Source organism: Hylobates moloch, unplaced genomic scaffold (genome assembly GCF_009828535.3).
Source record: "Hylobates moloch isolate HMO894 unplaced genomic scaffold, HMol_V3 SCAFFOLD_2, whole genome shotgun sequence".
NCBI classification, from domain to species: Eukaryota; Metazoa; Chordata; class Mammalia; order Primates; family Hylobatidae; genus Hylobates; species Hylobates moloch.
In genome coordinates this window covers 146,959,747-146,981,862 of record NW_026652277.1, presented here as the reverse complement: position 1 = coordinate 146,981,862, position 22,116 = coordinate 146,959,747, and the positions used below count along the sequence as shown (strand labels likewise).

The window sequence follows — 22,116 nt, the reverse complement described above, 5'->3', positions numbered from 1 at the left end:
ACATGCTCCAGAGTCTAAATGTGTGGTGCTCCATTAGATTGCACTGGAGAAAATCATAGTAATTTGACCTCCACATGCTTTATGTATTACACATTCACAAAGTATATAAATTTTTAGCTTGGTATCTATTGAGTAGAATAATTAAAAAAAAAAAAAAAGTCTAAAGAAGGCCAGGTGCGGTGGCTCATGCCGGTAATCCCAGTACTTTGAGAGGCCGAGGCAGGTGGATCGCCTGAGGTCAGGAGTTCAAGACCAGCCTGACCAACATGGTGAAACCCTGTCTCTACTAAAAATGCAAAAATTAGCCAGGCGTGGTGGTGGGCCCCTGTAGTCTCAGCTACCTGGAAGGCTGAGGCAAGGGAAACTGGGAGGCGGAGGTTGCAGTGAGCCAAGATTGCGCCACTGCACTCCAGCCTGGGCGACAGACTGAGACTCTACCTCAAAAAAAAAAAAAAAAAAAAAGTCAAAATAAAAATAACTTTTCTTTCTATAGTGTTTTTTTCTTATGAAAATATTTATTGACTTATTTATTTGCCAACTCTTCCTCTTTATCCCTTCAGTCTATTACCACCCATGGTTAGATGCAGTCTCACAAATCCCTACTTTGATGATTAACCTCTTTCGGTCTTATAGATAAATAATTGCTAAAGGCTAGAAAAACTACATTCTTTAAGTAGCCAAGAATGCTAATATTCTACCAGATATGGTTTGGATCTGTGTCCCCATCCAAATCTCATATTGAAATGTAATCCCCAGTACTGGATATGGGGCCTTGCGGGAGGTATTGAATCACTGGAGTGGTTTTAATGGCTTAGCACCACCCCCCTAGTGCTGTTCTCATGACGGAGTTCTCATGAGACCTGGTTATTTAAAAGTGTGTGCCACCTCCAGCCCCCATTTCCTCCTGCTCTGGCTGTGTGAAGATGCCTGCTCCAGCTTTGCCTTCTGCCGTGAGTGAAAGTTCCCTGAGGCCACCCCAGTCATGCTTCCTGTACAGCCTGATGGAAACATGAGCCAATTATACCTCTTTTCTTTACAAATTACCCAGTCTCAGGCATTTCTTTATAGCAATACGAGAATGGACTAATACACTCACCATAATATTTTTGGCCATCAAAGAGGTACTATTCAAATCTGGTGGTAGGGGTCAGGATAGGTGGTAGAATTGGTAGAAAGACAAATGGATTGTTGACTCTTTATTATGGAATAGATCTCATAAATAGTAGTATAATTTCCAAAATTAACATATATTGATTCTTTTGGCAGATTTAAAAAACATGTATATTTTTAGTTTTGCATTGCAGAGTAATGAGGTGTATCTGCATGCCAAGGAGCAGGAACTACCGCATTTATAATATACTCTCACGTATACAGTTACAATTTATTACATTCTGCAGATAGAGGTATCAACGCTATATACATGTTAGAATAGGGGAAAATACACAGCATGGAAAATACGGAGAATTGGAGCAGCTCTGGATCATGCCCAAACTTGGCAAGAATTCAATTAGTTCTCTAAACAGCAGTCCCCTGAGCTGCTTAATGGAGAGAAAACCATTAACTGGTGCTTGTAAACAAAGAGAAGGAGGACGGAGGGTGATTTTTTGATAGGACAGCAGCTAGAGGTGAGTTACGGTATCACTTCACAGGGATTAAACTGCCCTGGCAGGGCTTTTAATAAATCAGCTTCTTGCAGGTGACACCTGCAACTGTAGAGCGTCACCTGCAGGGGCTTTGCAAGCTCCTGATGCTTCACAAGCTGAGTGAACAAAGAGGCTTTGGAGGCAAGAGCAGAAGTCTGGAACTAGGGTTATATCTCTTACGCTTCTCCTAGCCAGAATGAAACAGAATTTGCACTGCATGGAAACCAAGTAAAAGGAAAAGATTATTTTGGCTTCATAGCCCCGTTCAATGCAAACTTCAACAAACTTGTCTACATTAAACAATTATAGAAAACACAACATAGAACTCAATTAAGGCCAAATTGGCTGTGTCTAAACACCAAGATCCGCAGTCTGGTTCTCAAGCTTTAGTGGGCCTCAGAATCACCTGTAGGACTTTCGGAAATCCTAGAGGGCTGGTCCACACCCCCCAGTATTTCTGAATCAGGAGGTGATTTTATCACCTGGTTTCTCTTAGTCTCTGATTGAGAATGTGCTTTTCTAACAAGCTCCCAGGTGATACTGATACTGTTGGTCTGTGCACCACACTTTGAGTAGCAATCAGACCAACAGTTTTGGCACCACCTGGAAGCTTATTAGAAATGTATAATTGGGCTCTACCCCAGATCTAGGAAATCAGAATCTGCATCCCACGTTATATCTGCACATTAGAACGTGACAACATTGGTGTGGATCAGTGGTTCTCACCTTTGGCTGCCCATTGGAATCACATGAAAATTTACAAAATACAGACGCCTGGGCTCTTTCCCTCCTCACCGCCACAGAATGTGATTTGATGGGTCTGTGGTAAGGTCTAAGCATCAGTATTTCTATTTTTATTTTTTTCTGAGACAGGGTCTTGCTCTGCCACCCATGCTGGAGTACAGTGGTGTGATCATGACTCACTGCAGCCTCAAACTCCTGGGCTAAAGTGATCCTCCTGCCTCAGCCTCCCGAGTGGCTGGGACTACAGGCAGATCCCACCACATCCAGCTATTTTTTTTTAATGTAGAGACGGGGTCTTGCTGTGTTGCCCTGGCTGATGTCAGACTCCTGGCCTCAAGTGATCCTCCCACCTCAGCTTTCCCAAGTGCTGGGATCATAGGCAGGAGCCACTGTATTTTAAAAATATTCCAGTATTTGAAAAACCATGTAGCCAAAGGATAAAACCACTGGACCGGGTAATAAATTATAGGGATGTTCAATCTTCAAGGGAGCAAGGATTTGGAAGAGGTCCTTTTGCTTGCTGTCTTCTCTACCTAGAATTCTTCTCCCTTGGTCTTCTCTCACCTGGTTCCTGGGTGTTCAGGTCAAGTGCTCAAGTGTCACTTTTTCAGAGGCAAGTCCCTGATGATTCTAAAATTACTGTTACCTAAAACTCCCCACCACCCCCTACCCCATACCCTGTGCCAGTCACTACTGCATTTCCTTTGCTTTCTTAACACTCATGCCTGTTCGGGCTACATTATTACTCTATTTATTTATATATTCTTTCTCCCTCATTAAAGAAGGGACCTTAAACACCTTGGTTATGGTGCCTAGGAAAGGGTCTTATACACAGTTAACATTCAGTAAATATTTGTTGGCTAATATTTTTTGTGAAAGAAGAGCATCAAAACATTTTGGACAAAGAGAATGGCAGGGGTTAATGTTTGCGCATGGCACGTGCCCAAGTACATGAAATGGTGAGAAGATCAGGGAGGTAGAACGTTAGGAGAGAAGAGAGAGGACAAGAGCGAAGAGGTCGGGGTTGGCCAGAAGAAAACTTCTGAATGTGAGAACAAGATAGAAAACCTCACAGATGTGTGAGGAACAGGAGAATACATTAAAAACAATGGTTTAGAGACAGAAAGAGAACTATCTTGTAATTGCAGAGGCAGAGGCTGTCCGATCAACAAGAATGACTATTCAGATACCTGCCTGAAGGAATTCAGTTTTGACTCAGGAAAGGGATGTTGTAATGGAGAGATGGAGGGGAAGAAAATCAGCACAAAACTTTGGGAGGAAAGAAATAACACCACGACTGACAGATCAAAGCGATGCTCATTTCTGGGGAGAATTAAAAATGGTTACTATTGGCTGGGTGTGGTGGCTCAGGCCTGTAATCCAAGCAGTATGGGAGGCTTGAGACAGGCAGATCACTTGAGCTGAGAAGTTTGCGACCAGCCTGGCCAACATGGTGAAACCTCGTCTCTACTAAAAATACAAAAATTAGCCAGGTGTGGTGGCATGTGCCTCTAGTTCCAGCTACTCGGGAGGCTGTGGGAGGAGTATCACTTGAACCCAGGACATAGAGGCTGCAGTGAGCCTAGATCATGCCACTGCACTCCAACCTGGGTGACAGAGTGAGACTCCATCTCAAAAAAAAAAAAAAAAAAGTTACTGTTGATACTTCTTTGCTGCACCTCCCATAAAGATGTGAAGTCTACTTCCCTTCCCCTTGATTCTGGGTTACCTTTGCAACATACTCTGACCAACAGAATGTGGCAGAGCAACATATTGAAATTTGCAGCTTCTGCTTTCACACTCTTGGACCCCTGCTGCCTTCAGAACAATCCCAGGTTAGCCTTCTTGAGGAAAGGAGGCAACGTGAGAGAGGAATGGGCAGTTGAGGCCCCAACTTGGGCTTGAGGCCATCTGGGAGCCCCTAGGCATGACAGTGGAAGATCTGTCCAACTGAGCTCAGCCCAGATTGCCAGCCTACAGAATCATGACAGTGTATGCACTTCTTGTTTTAAGCTACTAAACTTTGGAATGTATAACTGATACAATCGATAACTGACACACTTTTTCAAGTTTTGCACATGTGATTCAGATCACAGACTTTCAAGTTGCCATTCATAGGTTAAAAACAGCAGTAGTAACAATTATAATTTCATTAGGAATTATGAAGAATAGGAAGGTTCTTCTCCCACTGAGCCCAAGTTCATCATTGTTTTAAAAGTTCCATTTGACCTCTAGTGAAGATGTATTTTGGGCAGATGTTCCTAGGATGTAAGGAAGCAATTTGCTTTTTTTCACCTCCAAGATCTTGAAAGATACTTGATAATGATAATAGGATGTTTCACCATGCTTTTTAGGGCAGTGCATGCCTTTGATAGCAAACACTAAATTATTCTTTAATTTATTTAATAATATATAACCTACTTCCAAGAAGGAATTGAATCAGTTTGTTGATAATAGCATGGCTAGATTCTCCTTACTAGATGGTTCCAGAAATTTCCAGGGAAAGTACCTATTGTTTTCTCAGTTTTTACTTCATACAAGAATAAATCATGAACTGGAATGCAGAGCTAGAGCTGATGTACTGTAATATGCTACGGAGTAAATTGGTGTACTAGAATGCCAAGAGGCATGATGAATACTGATTTTTCTCTCATTTATTCTATCCCCTGCCCATCTGTTTTGGTTCCTTATCTTCAGCTGTTGAAATGAAAATGTATTTAATTGCTCTTTCAAGGGCTCATACATTCCATTTTATGTTTCTGTGTCCAAAGGTTTATTATTATCCCATGTCTTATGGTATCTGTATTTGCTTTTTGGGGAACAAAGTACAAGCACATTTCCATAAGTGAAAGGTAAGTTTTATAGTATGCTACAAGCAATATACTAACATCTGTCTGAATGGGTCAGAGACACTTATGCATACAACAGCCATGGGGATTTTTTCAAAGCTTCTGTACAAGTCTAGCTCATGAAGTTATAAGGTAAACACATGGGGAAAGTGCCCTTTACATAATTGTTTGCTATTTTATTCTGACATAAAATATTTCACTTACACCAGAAGCTACTTTTATTTGCCCTCAAAAAGTCCAAAGTGTCTGGCAACAAACATTGGAAATGGAATGCAAATTAAAACCAAATTTAATTTACTATCACAGGGAAGATCTGAAGAGTGTGTAGAGACACGGAATATTCACATTCTGTAAACAACTGTTCTTTGATAAAGTGCAGTAATGGCTCAGTGTAAATTAACACCTATCTTACAATCAGGACCTCAAAGAATCTTTCCAAACCATTCTCCAAATTCAGCAATACTAATAAGGTTACAAAGTGAAATCCTGCCTAAAATACACAGGAGCAAAAGCAAATATTTCAAGACCATGATTATATTTTACATGACTAAATGTTTCCGAGGCTTTGCCTATAAAAGTGTCAGGATAAATTTGTGTCTAATATTAACAAACACAGTACTAAATTCAGATTGGTATAGCTGGGCACATGTAAGGGACAAATCATGCAGCCAGTACTACAGATCTTTCTGTTAGCAATTAGTACAAAATACTGCATTTCTACCAGGATTCCCCATGCATAATAACTACTGGCTCACTGTCACAAGAAAAATCACACACTGCATCCAAACCAAACAAGCTGAAGCTAAAATGAGGACACCGAGTAGTTTTGAAAGGGCCAAAGCTATTAACCAATTTTAGGTAGAGATACATAAATTCTCTGCTCTAATCAAATAGGAATAAAATGAGTAAATACACATTTTTAACAAAAGATAAAATTATGTGTTAATGTGTGTATGTTAAATTAACTCTCCTAGATGAATGCCATTGATGGTTCCCTGGATCTGAATTTTCTATTTCTCACTTCCCTTTATCCCCTTCAAAAAGAAACTTTTACATTAGCATATATTTAGGGCTTATTAAGATGTATTTAGTTATTCTATTTTAAAATAAATATCTTCTCAAATAAAAATTTGATTCCAGAGTCATTAAGAAAGCCTTTTAGCCTGTCATTTCTTTGAATAGAGAGGAAAGCTATAGACTTCAGCTGAGACTGATGGATTTGTTGACATACCAAGTAATGATATTTATGTTTTATATATATGTTTTATGATATATGTGTTTTATATGTATATGTTTTATATATATGTTTTTATATATTAAATATTGATATATGTGTTTTATATATATTAAATAAAATTATATATATAATACATAGGAAAACAAGTTCAATGTGGTTCAAAGATGGCGTGACTCTTCAAAACACTAACGGAAACTTTGAAAGTACTATAAATAATAATGGGAGAATAGTTTTTATCTACACAACAGTCACTACATGACTGGCAATGTATTATATTTTGCCATCATTAACTCAATATTTACAGCAATTCTGTGAGGTAAGTACCATTCATATCCTCATTTTACAGATGAGAAAAATAGTCACAACCAGAGTGTTTACGAATCTATAAATAATGCATGTGAAGGGCTTAAAGACAGGAGAAATGTAAGGTGGCCATAAAAGTGGTTTTCAGTGACTTGAAGAGCCTAGAATTAGAGATAATAACAGGAAACTGAAAGTCAGCCTAAACTAAAGAAAATATTTCATCAGAAACTGATGAGTTGCACAAAACATCAGGTCTTTGGGGAAAAAAATGGTCACATAATAACAATGATGATAGCAATGCCTAGAATTTATTGAGCAACTATTATGCTTAGATACTTCACATACATGTATGTAGTATTCTACATCCATTTTACAGAGGATGAAAATGAGGTTTAGGAAATTAAATAATGTCAAACACATTGCAAGCTAGGTTTCAAACCTTCTGTAGCCACTTCATAACACCATGCTTCCTTGCATTAGGATACTGTCTATTTTGTGGATGTCACAGAAAAAGAGAAGGCTAGACTAGTTTACTTATTTCTTCCCACTTTAAGATTATGAGATTTCAGTTTGTCTTTCAAGGTCAATAAAACCTCCTGGGCCTTGCCAGAGTAGAAATTGCAATCAAAGTAGAGTTTAGTTTACTCTTCAAATAAAACTTGCTGAAAACAAAGGCAACAGTGATCAGCTGTCTCCATACGACAATTCAACTGTGCAACTCCTTAATCAGCTAACAGAACAGCTTCCTCAATAATATACAAACCACTTAGACTGATCTCTAACAACTAGGAAAATCATCTAGAATCACAGTGATAGTTGCCGTTCCACACATTGTTAGCCTGGACCAATGCTAAGGTTGACCACAAGAAACTCAAATATCTTTTACTAACAAAACAAATGAGTAGAAGGTGCAAACAAGGTGAACAGAAAATGTTTTATAGATTGCCTAACACCTGGATGTGAACAACATGACACAGCTTAGACTATAGAAAACTTACTTACTGTCCTTTCAAATAAGAACTTACTTGAGCAGAGAGAGGACGGCATTTAGGGGGTACAACAAGCAAAGTGTTACATCAGTAATCAGCATCTGGAGATCAATTGATGTTTATCATCATCTTTTAGAATAGTAAGTCCTGTTTTCATTACAGCGATAACCACATTCTATTTTGTTTCTGCTCCCATATATAGGGAGCAATAACTGCCATTATTAGTCATTTTTGATTATAAATGTACAATAGTGTTCTAGTGATAATATATAAAGGTCTCTGCATTATTGTGATCAGATCTTTGGTGGCAACTGGCTATTAAAAACAACAATGTTGATTATATCTCTGTATATCAAGATAGGATAAAACTTCAGACTTCGGGTTTCACCAAGTGGTTGGAAGTTGCCTATTTTACAGAGTTAAGGTAAATTACCACATTTAGCTAGGCTTATTTCAGGTTGCAAGTAGAAAACATACTTTGTGATCACTTTTGCAAATTGGCAAGCAAAGTGTATGTTTTATTTTAAATAAATATATGTTAGAATTTAAGTAAATTGTGACTATAAATAATAAAAGCTGATATATCCCAAAAATCCCACTCTGCAGTGATTAAAAATAGGCAACATCAATTTGATATTTATAAAATGCTATTTCAGGCAATTTTTATGAAGTAATATCTTGCCAACAGATACTAATTTTAATTTCTGTTCTCTAGGAGAGTAATACATTTTACTATGCCACTCATAATCTATTTTAAACATCACATGAGTTATTCTGTGTTAATTTTATGGGTTTACAGAAAATAGGATACGAACAAATCCACGTTTTGTGTTTCAAAATACTAAACTTTACTGTTAAGCAAATAATGGCTTCTTTGTTCATTTTTAAGTTTCTTGAAGTCAGGTTAGTCGCTCTCATTTTATAAAATGACGTGAACTATGAATGACAGTTGAAAGAAGAGGATGGATTTGTATTAACTTATTAAGAAGAAATCTTAATTTGGGAAATTAATAAAATATCTCTTCAGAACTCACCAACATACATAACATGGTAAAGCTGTCCCAAATAATTCCTTTTAGAAAAAAAAGAGGCTGTGAAGTTAATCTGGGCACCCAGCTAGTATCTTTTCTTCTGCATAGGAGACAGTCTCTACTTGACAATCTCTGATGAAAAAGAATCTACCATATATGCCATAATGTTTTAAATCTTAGAGGAGTCTCAATGATTAGCAGAAAATAAATGTCATTATTGAGCTTATATATACTTAAAATTTCTCATTTTATAATTTTAGCTCATTTTATATTATTTTTAATAGAGGTAGAATGGGCTGTAAACATGGAAGCAGTAAATGAATAAAGGGCTGAATTCATTAATGTTGAATATATTGGCTAAACCACGTTTGCTTTCTCTGTTTATCAGTAGCCAGCATAGAGGTTAAGAAAATAAGATTTGTAAGAGCGACCCATGCTGAAATCACGGATCTACTGAAAAGTCACTGAGAAAATGACTTAACCTACCTAAATTCAGTTTTCTTATCACACAGTGGGGATGATAAGGAACGAGAATGTTACAAGAATGAAAAGAACCACATGTAAAATGCTTAATATAGTGCCTGGCAAATGGTAGGTTCTCAGTCAAGGTGAGCCTTTAAATAAAATTACTATTATGATGAACCCTGTGTGGTAAAACGGACTTTAGAGAATGCCTGGAATTTGAAGGTGATTGAAATTGCTTAGTTATGCCCAGGAACTGACTCTGCTTGGTGGGGCTGAATTTAGGTCACTAACTATGAGAGACTGTGATGTCTAAATAGTTCCTAATGTGGACCCAGATTATTTGTATAAATTCTTCATGATAGTAGTGAAAATCCACATATAAAAGGCCTGTGTGCTGCAAAAAATTCCATTTTGGATCCAGTAAAATCCAGGCCTGTTCACTGGCAACTGTCCCCAGAAGGTATAAGTATCTTTTAGGGACCAAGGGTATCCAAGGGAAGTCCTTTCACAGTTCCTGCATTGGCTTTGTTTTGCCTGATCTCTTCAGCAGAATTTTATATACTTTGTGAAATAAGAGCCTAATCTAAATTTATAGTGAGTGTATAGATTCCTTTCACCAATATGCAAATTACCTGAGATCATACAATGATCAGGCTTAGGTCATTTATCATGCATTTCTCTCTCTTTCTTTTCTTTTTTTCTTTTTCTTTTTTTTTTTTTTTGAAATATACAAATCCATGATGTGGATTAGTCTAAATTATATTTCCCAGGGAAGTAACTAAAGGAAGCAAAATTAACTCTTGTACAATACAGCTACTAAACTGAATGTTTACTTATTCTAAGTAATAGGGGAAAGTTTATTTTCTGTAGTCAGTACTATATTAACAACAAGCACCGCAGACATTTCTCTTACTACATCTAAATTCTCTTGCTAGAACCAAGCTGCCTCCCTTACTCTCACCCCCAGGCCTTATACAATTCCACCATGATCACATGTGCTAAAACAGGTCCTGCATATCAAACACGCCAGGTGAATCCATTTTTTGGTCTCTCGCACTAATTTAGCTTAAGGATACAGAAGTATCTTAAAAGGAGAATTGAGAATAAGTCAGAATTACATCCTCACTTGTGTCTTATTTTATCTCATTTCAAAACTAGGAGTAGAAGTAGAAACTGAATCCTGGGAAAGGCCAAGATCATAGAATCATGGCATATTTTTCCATAACTGGAGAAATTTTAGAAGAAGAGAAAAGATGAAAAGTCTAAAGATACTCTGTGTAATAATTCTTAGAGTTAGCTTAATGAAAGGTGAAGAGAAAACATTCCTAGAAGTGGAAATCACTAATGCTTAAGAACAGTATATGGAAAATCTATACAGCATAATTATAAGATAATTAATTGTGCTTTAGAAAAAGGGTCTAGATATCAAAAACAATCCTATAATTTAATAATTTTTTCTGGAAGAAAAATTGCTATTATTTAAAAAGAATATAAACACTTCCAGTCCAGCAACTGAACTAAATACCATGTATAACCCCTGCAAATACATTTCCTTGTGGGGCAAGAATAAAGCAAACAGGCATTATAAAACTGGCGTAGCTTTGTAACTGGAGGATTGGCCCTTTTGTTACTATCGCATGGGACAAGTGGAGATTAGAAACCCACATATGTGACAGGGAAAAGATGACTTAAGATTTCTAATGATAAATGTATTCAAAAGTATTGATCATCAACAATAAATGAAAACTTGAAGCCACTGTTGTTGATGGGCAGAATGCCAATTCTCTTTAAGAGAAGTGTTCCCCAAATAATCCCATTATATTATCTATCCCAGATTTTAATGTGCTATTGTTTAATTTTTGTGCTTAACATTAATATGATCTTTTTATTTCAAGTTTGCTTCTGGATAATTAATAAAAGTGATGATTAATAATTCAAGGACTGTTTCATGTTTATATTAAGAATATCTATATATTATCTAGTTAATTATGTACATATTAATAATTTATTTAACTTGAAAGCAATATTGTAAAATACTTGGATAGTCTACTTCTTTAATTATCATTAAAATACATCATTATATTTGGGAAGAATGACTGTGTATATACTATCAACTAAATATGACAATATAAATGTATTTGACAGTACATTTAATCTCTCCCCTCTCAGCTACCTTCACATTTATTTTCAGTGTAATACATTTTCATTAAAGATGGTTAAAATACAAAGAAAAAATGATTTTAAAATCTATTTTCCCAAATAACACCCAGTCTTAACTTTTTGGTGTATTTTTTAATCCAGCCTTAGCTTCTGAGGTTAACTCTTATAAAACTAGAACATAAACAAAAATTCTTCTATTTAAGATACTATTAAGATTTAGACTCAAACAATATGCTAAAACAAGAAATACTGACATGCACAAATACTATTAAAATAGGTAAATGTTGAAATAAAAGGTGCTAAAATAAATTTCCTTGAGGAAAAGAATACTATAGAACAGCACTCCTTCCTTCAATTTATAAATAATCTATTTTGGATTTGAATATATGCAAGATCCAAGAATTATATTTAGCTACTGATTTCAATGTACTTTCAATATGGCACTACCGAATCCAGAATCAGTAAGAAAAAAGAGAGACAGCAAGAGAGCAAACTGCTCTCCACTTATTGTACGAGTAAAAATACTTGACTTCATTGTTACTGCTTACGGGTTTTGTAGTTCAAGAGAAAATTATGAAGCAATATGCCCATGGATTTTCATAAAAGCTGGGAAAAGAAACGTCAGTTGTCATTGAAGGCTTAAAGTATCTATCCAGTCGATTACAAATTTAGGAGGATTCTAAATTTTTTAATATACTCAGATCTTTAATCTGTCACAAAGGCAATGCCAACTTGAGGCAAAACTGGAAACCCTGAGATGGACAAATCAAATAAAATGCCTCCAGGAGCTTCATTGTAGGTCTTTCAATGAACTGACTAAAGCACACTGAGGATTTTCTCAGCTGTTCTTGGCTCAGCAGGATGGACACGAAATCAGCAGGTGAACAGGAGAAGGTGGATAGATAGTGTCAGAAAGAATGAAGAGTAGAACTAACTATTGCAAAAAAAAAAAAAAAAAAAAAAGGCGGGTGGGGAAAGTCAGTCTTTCTCATTGGAAATGAGACAGAATTGGAATCAAGGCCTCCAAAACTAACAGCGAACTTAGTATACGTACAAACACACTCCCAGCCCTCGCGTGCATGCCAGCGCTTGCAGCCATCACACTTCCTTCCCACGGCTCCGGGTCGGCACGTGCAGAATCCTGTGACAGGGTCACAGGGCACAGGCAGTGAGCCATAGGGATCACACTCACATTCTTGGCAGGAGCCTCCAGGGCTGCTTGGACTGCCAGTATAGCCAGGGGCACACCTGAATTGAAACAGTGACAAAGCAAAAGAGGTTAATAGCAAGTCATGTCTCCACATTGTTGTGTGTGGTCTTTTGTTTTGATGAAACAAAACTGATAGCAAGAGTCCATACATTAGTTAACTTTTCCTGTAAAAGGTCAGATAGTAAATAGCAGGCTTTGCAGGACATAGGAAAAATCAAGATTATGCCGTGAAAAAGAAATAAAATTCTAAAGCATTCTGCTGTTGTTGTTGATGGAATTGAAAACATAATAATAATAATAATGTCAAATTACTTTGTAATATCAGGCTACTAATGAGAAGAATTGGATTCTTCCTGAGGTTTGAAATTATCCTTCATCTGTGTTATAATTTAGTGCCTCCTGTCATCAAATTGATTGTAAATGCTGACCTGTAACAACAGTTCTTAATTGAGTGCCATACAGAATCAGAAATGGGCCAAATTTGGCCTGTGGGTCATAGTTTGTCTGTGACTGCTCTAGATCATAAACTTTTTTGTTAAGTCCTCTTGTATAATTAGAGATGAATGCAATTCTATATTGACTTCTGGGCTTCCCTATACTCATGAATTTCAGATCTCAAAATAACCAAATAATACAACCCATTAATTTTACTAATGAGGCAAAAGAGGCAAGTTAAGTGCCAATAGGCTACTCAGACTTTCTGTTTAATTTTATTCATCTTTTCATTTTACCGTATCTTCTTCAAGATGGATTTTTCATGTGTATCTGTGGAAGTGGGTTAATGATACGCAAACAAAATATACAACACTGATTTGGAAAATCAGAAAGAGAATCCAACTGGATGAACCCTAAATGCAGTCCATTAATTGACTCTTCCACCTATCCATGCATCCATTCACCTAAGTGTATTTCACTCCAGGTAATGACACTGGAAATTTGGTAACTTTATACAATGCTAGCAGGGCCATACATTCTGGTTTGCTCAGGACAATTTCCTATTACCTGTTGTTTTGGCTTAATTGCCAAAAACACTTCCTGTTTATAATATAGTGTCCCAGATTGGACAACATGTTTTATATATGGTCAGTGTAAATATAACCAACAGTTAGAATTTTTGTTTAACAGGCAAGTATGTGAGGAAGTTGAGAGACAGTAGGGGATTGGAGCCAAAAGCTATAAATACTGGTGAGATAATCATAGACCATCTTTAGCTGCCTGAGACTGTGAAATCTGCATGGCTGACTGTGAAAGTTAATTCACCCTGTGCTGGTTAGAAAAGGCAAAACATGAAGAAAACGATTTGTGACATTAGGCTTTTATACATTTATGTTTTTGATTATTTTTTTCAATGAAAGATTACAAATACTGAAAGTAGCATTTAAGTAAGTCCACTTAAATGGCTTCTTAACATTTATAGGTAAAATAATTGTATTCTAAGCAGATTCAGATTGATTAAATGTTCAAAGAGTTGATTACAAGAGCATTGAAAATACAGTATGGGGAGAGGTTTCTATATTACAGGGATACTCAAGAAATTTAAGCACTTTTAGACCAACCCTGATCAGTCTGGGCAGGTCAAAAGATGATTTAAATGATTTAAGAAGCTCTCAGCACTGGAACAAATCTATTTGGAAGGTTACAATAAAAATTTAACCAAGAACTTTGGTTTAATATAGCTGAATAAAGCAATTTTTCAGAGAAATATAACCTGATCATTTATATTTTAGAGATGATGAATGCAAAGCTATAACAATGTTTGAGGACTGGAAAAACAATTTAAGTCACTCACATTTGATACTGTATGGACCTGCTCATCTCTATGCTATACAAACTGACAGCTTTTATCCATTAAATACTACTGGATATTAAAAAATAAATTTTCTGTAATCATTCTGCTTTAACACAATAATTGTTATTTTAGTGTACCCTTCTAGCCTTTTCTATACACATGCTTTTGTAGAAAATGGTAACTACAGTGTATAAATGTAGCTATACTATAATTTTTTTTTCATGAATTACTGTAGATAATCTTTTTGGTGTCCAGCAATGCTTTTAGTCACCATCCTACTGGTGTTTAAAGGTACAGGAAATAAATATTAGTCTAACAACGAATACCAAAACTCACTGGTGGGTATTAACAAGTATGTACTTGTATCACCTATATCTATATCCAAAAGATGTACATATCTTCAGAACAAATGGAAATATTTTTAGATTTGGTGTTGCTGTGAGTTATTTAATTGCTGCTAATTTCTGTTGGCATGGAAATTGTGAATCCACTGTTTTATATATATGCAAATATTGGATACTGTGTTTAGAGTTACCACATACGGATTTATTTAGAAATATATTTTACAAATGTATAAAAATTGCATTGGGATTTATAAAGCTTAAGCTTAATTATTTAGTTACATATTGCCATGATTAATACAGCTGTTGCTGGTTATATAAAACAAGACTCTTAAGTGGGTGCAGATAATTAGTATTAGTTTATATTTACAAAGAAGCTTATCATTTAAGTGTTCCTAGGAGAATCTAGCAATGGAGTGGGTGAAGCAGGACATGGAAAAGAAAAACTCTAATCAAGGGTGTGATTTCAGGTGATGTCCCAGTCTTAGCCTGATTCCATGGAGTGCTCTGGAGCATAAAATAAGATCTCAAAACTTGTTCCACTTAGGGGCCAGAAGAGCTGGACTTTTGTACTCTCACACTGGTTAGTCATGGGCCACTGCAGGAAGGTAGGGTAAGCACTCAGGCCTTTCTGCCTCTTCTGTTGGAGAGAAGGCTTCAGTGTAGGTGCCTAGGCAGGGCACCAACAGTGTCCTTTACACACTTATTGTCACAATATTAGTGTAAAGTAGGTGGCCTATCAATGATTCCTGAGATTATAGATGAGGAAAATGGAATGTAGCTAGACTGTTGGAATTGAGCGAAGTCTATGGATCCTTATAAAACTTTTATACTGCTATCAATTATGCTAAAATTATCATATGTGTATAATGTTAGTAGTTAACATTAGTAACTCTTTGTTATATTAAAGATAATACCTAAAATGTACCAAAAGTGGTGGTGACAAGTTTGAATATCCAGGATACTGATCTTACAGAAAATACGTATCTGGAAGATATTAATTGCAACTTTTCTAGACAGTCAGTTTGGAATTGTACTCCTTAATTTACCATTTGGATTACACTGAGAATTCAATTTAACAGCTGTATACATGCATTATGAGATTTCATAAGCAATATGGTAAGAGAAAACATTTAAATAATATTGTTTGCCTATTGAAAAGGAAAACTGAATAACAAATACTTTACTGTCTGGGTACTAATTAAAAATTCTTGATATTATTTATATTTTGAGTTACGTATACACTTGCTGGTGTAGTGCCATAGTGTTCAGAACAATGACGTGAATGCAGTTACTTCCAGACAATATTTTCCAGTGCATTAAAATAAGAAAAGTGTAGCCAGTTTTTTATTAGTAGTAACTACTGCTAAACTTTTGAAAATTGATTTATTCTTATAAAATTATATATTTACATATAAAATTATATATATATATATATATATATACTAAAGCATAAGTTAGACAATTGTGAAATAGTTTGGAATCTTTGATAAAGTCTAAACATACGGTGGAAATAAACTTTCTTTGGACAAATTCTAAGATACACAAGTGGTTTTGAAAGCATTATAATTTAAACTACTAAAGGATATGCAAATATTGAAGTTCTTCAAATAATGAATGTTTTCCTATCGTGACCCTTTACCATATAATCCCTACATATCATTACTCTGTACGTTTCATGGCTGTTGGTACCTTTCACAGTACTGGCCTTCGTATCCCCGTGGACAAGCCATGCAGCGGTAGTCATCAAGGCCTTCTGCGACACAAGAGGGGCTGAAACTGAATCAGAAAGAAAAGGATTGCAAAAAAAGTACAAAATAGTATTCCTATCCATTATCAAGGTTATTGGGACATACTTTTAAGTAGCGATAAATACCATCTTTATAATTATTGCTGAAGTTCTTATTTAAAGCTAGGACATCACAATGAAAAACCATTAATAATAGTAAACAAATGTATATTGTTTGGTTTACGATGGATTAAAAATGCATCACACAAAGCATGTTAATATTCTGGAATTTAATAATGATGTGACAGCCACGAATATACTAAACATCCAGCAAAATTGTCCTATTGTTCACTAATCAAAAGAAAAATCTGACTAGAATTTATGCAGTGTCTGATAGTGGAATAGCTATTACTTAATATCTTTTAGGTTAAAAAAGGGGATAAAATCTATATAATTTTTTTTTCTTGAAAACTCAGCCCAAATGGCCACTGAATAAATGTTTCACTTGGAATAAAATAATATCTTTTCTAACTTACATCCAGATTTCAAACTACATTTTACTTTGAACACAAAGTAATGTGATTTAGTGTGAGGAAAGAAAGGAAAGCTTTTTCTATGAAAATGACTATTTTATGGTATTTTCTAATAATTAGGTCTTATATAACTTCCCCAATGTTTTTACTACAATGCTGGTAGACCACGGCCAGTCTGTCTTGCTCCAGGATTTCTGATGATCTTATTCCATTAAAAAAAAGACTCCACAAGACTTGAAAACTAAACTATATTAGCATGTAGTTTTGGGTTGTTACAAACTTCTCTCAGCTGCATTCCCATTAGATAAAACTGAGTGATGCATTGGAAACTTGGAAATTAAAAACATGTATCCGTGGCAGAACGACAATGCTGCACACACCATTTTTCTTTTTGCTGCTTCACTAAATCAGTTGATGCAGAACACGCAATAAGGTGTATAGGCCAGGCCCACAGCTCCTTTTGGTCAGGTGCCATTAGGACCTAATGTTAACTGTCTTCTAATGCGTTACATCAATAGTACATGGGTCTAACTTTTGCAAAATATATGAACAAATTGATCTACTACTCACAAACTCATCATCCAACAAATTTATTTTTGCCTTCACAAAAAAATAAACTTATAACTGACACACTCTGCCAAATTTTTAGCTCATTTAAAGCCTGATACTGAGTGCATCTGTGCATGTGCACTCACGCACATGCACGCATATGCGCACACACACACACTCTTATACATATATGGGCTCTAAGAAAGATTTTAGACATTTCAAGTGAAACTCTAAAGAGCCAGTATGATTACATTTCTTTATAGTAAAATAATGAAATGTCAATAAAAAATAATAAAGTGTTTACTGTATAGGAATGTAGTAATTCTTGAATAGTTGATATAATTTTTTTCAAATTACGATATTATGGTGGATTGCACTGTTTCCTTGTATCACATAAAAAGTCTTCTGGAGGGAGTAGGGATTCCATCTCACTTGAAGCTTGAGTTTATTTTTTCTGTTCACAACTCCCTAATCTGCTCTCAATTCTCATTTCGCCTGCAGGGCTACTCAGAAATCCTTGTGCTTTTCTCATGGTGACCATCTTTTACATTTCCCTATGGCTGCTAATTCCAAACTCCCCTCAACAGAATTTTTAAAATTTGCAGAGCCTGCTCTCTGTGTCATCTCCTATGGACACTGCAGAGAAAAATGGGCTTCCTGGAAACCATTTCCTTCTGGTTTTTGTCCCAGTTCATTGGTTGTTCCTTTTCAGTTTCCTTTGTTGGATCTATCACATGTCCTTGATCTCTTAAAGTGCTTCACAATTCAGTTTTCTGATTTCTGCTCCCTTCTCCTCTCTCCTCTAAATGATCTCACTTAGTCCTAAGGGCTTTAAATATTGTGCCTACCTTCACAGATCTAAAAGTAAGTTTCTCCTCCTCCAAAAATACACCAGACCTTTCCCTAATTTTCCCCATCCCAGTCAACAGCCACTCCATGTTTCCATTTGCTCTGCCAAAAACCATGGTGTCAACCGTGTCTCCTCTCTCACACTCCACTTATCTCCTATCTGCAAATGCTGCTGGTGCTTCCATAATAACACCACTGGATTATCCTGTACCAAGTCACCTCTTGCCACTGGAAGATTTTTAGCCTTCAGGACATTTAGATATTCATTAGAGCTTTGCTGACTTCATCTCCTAGCGCCCTCTTCTCATTCACTCTGTTCCAACCACCCTGGCCTCCTGTTGTCTGCCAAGCATGGGCCTGTCTCAGGGCCAGTGCAGTGACTTTTTTCTCTGAGGGGACTGTTCTTCCTGCAGGTATTCACATGGCTAACACCATTCACATTTCTACACAAGTCTCATCTGTTTGTGAAAATCATTGACCACTTCATCTAAAATCATACTTTCATCACTCTAAGTTCCTTGAGGCTCCTTTATTTCTCCTGGTAGTACTTGTCATTACCTTATATTACATTATATATCTATTTCTTTATCTTACTTTCTTATAAAAAATATAAGCTCCAGAAGGCTAGGAAACATCGGCCATTTTGTTCACTTATATATTCCCAGTGTGAAGAGCCATGCCTAGCATTGAGATGGGCCCTCATTAACTTTTTCTTGAATAAAGAAATAAATAAAACATTATGTTTACCTTCAAATAATTTACAATTCTGTGTGAGAGACACATACGTACACATATAGGACAGGACACATATCTTTTATCTTTTATTCATAGTGTTGGGATGAAGTATATGCTTAGTAAATGTTCATCTCCTGAAAGAATGATTGAAATCATTCTGTATAGTAAAATGTGTTAGTTGTATATAAAATGTACATGCTGAGCTATGGATAGGTTTTGTGGCAGAGGTAGGGTTTGAAAAATGCCTTTAAAAATATATTAGATTTCACAGAGATTGTCTCAGGGAATAGCAAGAGCAGACTGCTAACGATGTCTAGATAAGCGCAAGAAATGCCAAACTTGGCATTATATAGAATGGAGTCGAGGGCATGGAGCCTGGAAAGGTAGTCAGATTACAGAGGGTTTCTAATGCTCAAAGAGTCTGATCTTTCCTTGGGAAGGCACTGGAAACTTCTAAGGGTGTGTGAGCACTGCCACTCTGTCATAAGAGTTAAATTTCTACCATATTTGTTTTGGTAAGAGATAATGAGGACTTGAACTAATGCCGTGGAAATGAGTCAGTAATCACTCATCATGCCTCCATATTTCTCACTGACTGCACAGATTGAAGTCATAAATTGAGATATCTCAGCCTCCTCCATCTATTCCTCAGAATCTGTTTTTATGTCTTGGGGAGAAGTGCCTCTTTTCTTTGCCCTGGCTGGTTTCTTTGCTTCACATTTTAATTCTTCTCTTCTCACCATTTATAGTTCTTCACTTTGTTAATTAGCCTAATATGTCCCAAGCTTTAGATGGTTATATAAGTGACTCATGAAATCCATTTAGTAGGTTTTGGCTAAAATTTTTTTTCTAAAAATGTAAAATAACAAAATTAAATAAATGGCATGGTGTATAATACATATATTTAGATATCTACACACACAAGTTTTTGTGTGTTTCTGGCTTATGATATAAAAAAATGTTTCTTACAGTGGTTGCAATCAATAAAGTTTGAAAGCCACTGAACTTGCCATTTTAATTTAGTATTTTGATTCTTTCAGGGTCTTTTGCATAAAAATTTACTCAAATTATACAAATCATATAAAACAACAATGAAACAAAAATGAAAACACACCCTGTTATTGATCCTGCTAACCAATCAGGGTAGTATTCTATCATTTTATTCTTGAAATTTCTTAAAACTGTAAATTCAAATTCTGCTTTCATTATTGATGGTCAAAATTCATCAATGACTCTTATAGTGTAACCACAGGACCAACCAAAACTGGGCCTACCCTGTTGATAACAAAGTGTCAAGTTACTTTTAGGTATAACAGAGCCAAAAGTTGCAAGTCATGTAGCCCAGCCATGTTCAATAGAAAAATTTTGACCTCTAACAACACCACGAACCAACTATTCCTCCCCTTGAACCAACAAGACAGGGACAAAATTAAAACCTGAACATTGGAACTCCTTCAGAAATGAGGGTTCCATTGGCCCAGAAGATCCAGGGCTAAAATCTGCCTCAATATACCTTACTGGAAGTGATCAAATTTGAAGCCCTCCAATCAGATTTTGCCAAGCCAGCAATTCTAAATCCTTTGCCTTGCCTTCTGATCCCTTGCAACTTTCCCCATATCCCAAATTAGGGAGACAGATTTGAACCTGACTCTTGCCTCCTTGCTGACCAATTTTGCAATAAAGCCTTTCTTTACTCCAAAGCCAGTGCCAACCTTATTGGCTTCTATGTGCTTCAGGCAGCAAGCCCATTTATTTGCTCAATTACAATAGTCAATTGCCACCATATTCATTGGGTCTCCCTTGTGAGAGCAGCAATTGATGCTGTTCACTGCTCTTCTCTCCCTTGGTGTCAATGGCAGTGCCGCCTGGGTTCCCTCTCTTCTGACTGCTCCTGCCTTGGCTGTTCTTTTTCTCTTTTCCCAACATAAAGTCCTGTCTTTCGTTTTTTCTATATACTCGCCTTGGATAACATTAGCCTGGGAAATCTTATCCAACTTTAATTCACTTATTAACATATCTCTTCCTTCATCTGCTCCTGCAATTTTCAGATTTCCATTTCCTGCAGCTATTTGCATATTTCCATTCAGACAGATATGTTCTATCAATCTGAACCTATTTGAAACGTAAATTATCTTTCTTCTCTAACGGCTCTCTCCTGGTTTCTCCATTTCAGTTAATAGCACCACCATTTTTGGGGACAACCTGCCTAAAAACCTGTCTTCAACTTCTGCCCGGACCCTCACCCCTCACATCTAATTAGTTTTCAAATCTGTAGAGCTGTGTTAAACCATTTTCTCACATTCATTCCTTTGTCTCCATTCTTGTTACTATTACCTACTTCTGGTTCTAATTATCTTTTGCCCACACTAGTATACTAGCCTTTTAATTGGTCTCTATGCTTTTCTCATTTGCCTGTTTCAATTCATTATACTCAATTCTATGATAATAGTTTTCCTAAAATGTGGCTATAATCATATTAACCTTTTTTTCAAAATAAAAACTTGTAGTGTTTCCTTATTACATAGAAAATTAAATAACTATTTCTTAGACTGGTATTTAAGGATTTCTACAATATGGTCTTTATTCTCCCATTCATTTTCGTCTGTGATCATGAAATTGTATCTGAATGCCATGTTCCAAATTCTGTTACTTATTAGGTTTTGCACATGCCTTGTATTTTCTAAGCATTTGCACATATAATTTCCTACTATTCCCACCAGTGAAAATCCTTACATTAATTGTTTAAGATCCATTATACATGCCACTATTCCTTTTCATATGTTCTCAAAGCTTCCAATATTAAGTGTGGTGTTTTGTGCCTTTGAATTTTCTTTACATTTAAGTTGATACCCCTTAACACACAGGTTTTACAGTGAGCTCCTCCAAAAAATGGCATGCTTCTCTTGTATATACCTCCTGTAGCTTTTATTGTAGTGTACTCGCCAGGGAATTATCAATTA

The 22,116-nt window shown here is 36.1% G+C and overlaps 1 protein-coding gene across 1 annotated transcript in view; it reads right to left on the bottom strand.

Annotated features, from left to right (window-relative positions):
* Positions 1 to 22,116, bottom strand: part of LAMA2 (laminin subunit alpha 2) — a 656,337-nt gene that overhangs the window by 165,465 nt on the left and 468,756 nt on the right. The window contains exons 25-26 of the mRNA XM_058435730.1: positions 16,454 to 16,540; positions 12,476 to 12,669 (exon numbers count right to left, since the gene is read on the bottom strand). Of these exons, the coding sequence (XP_058291713.1) occupies positions 12,476 to 12,669; positions 16,454 to 16,540 (281 nt within the window). The remainder of the gene's footprint in view (positions 1 to 12,475; positions 12,670 to 16,453; positions 16,541 to 22,116) is intronic.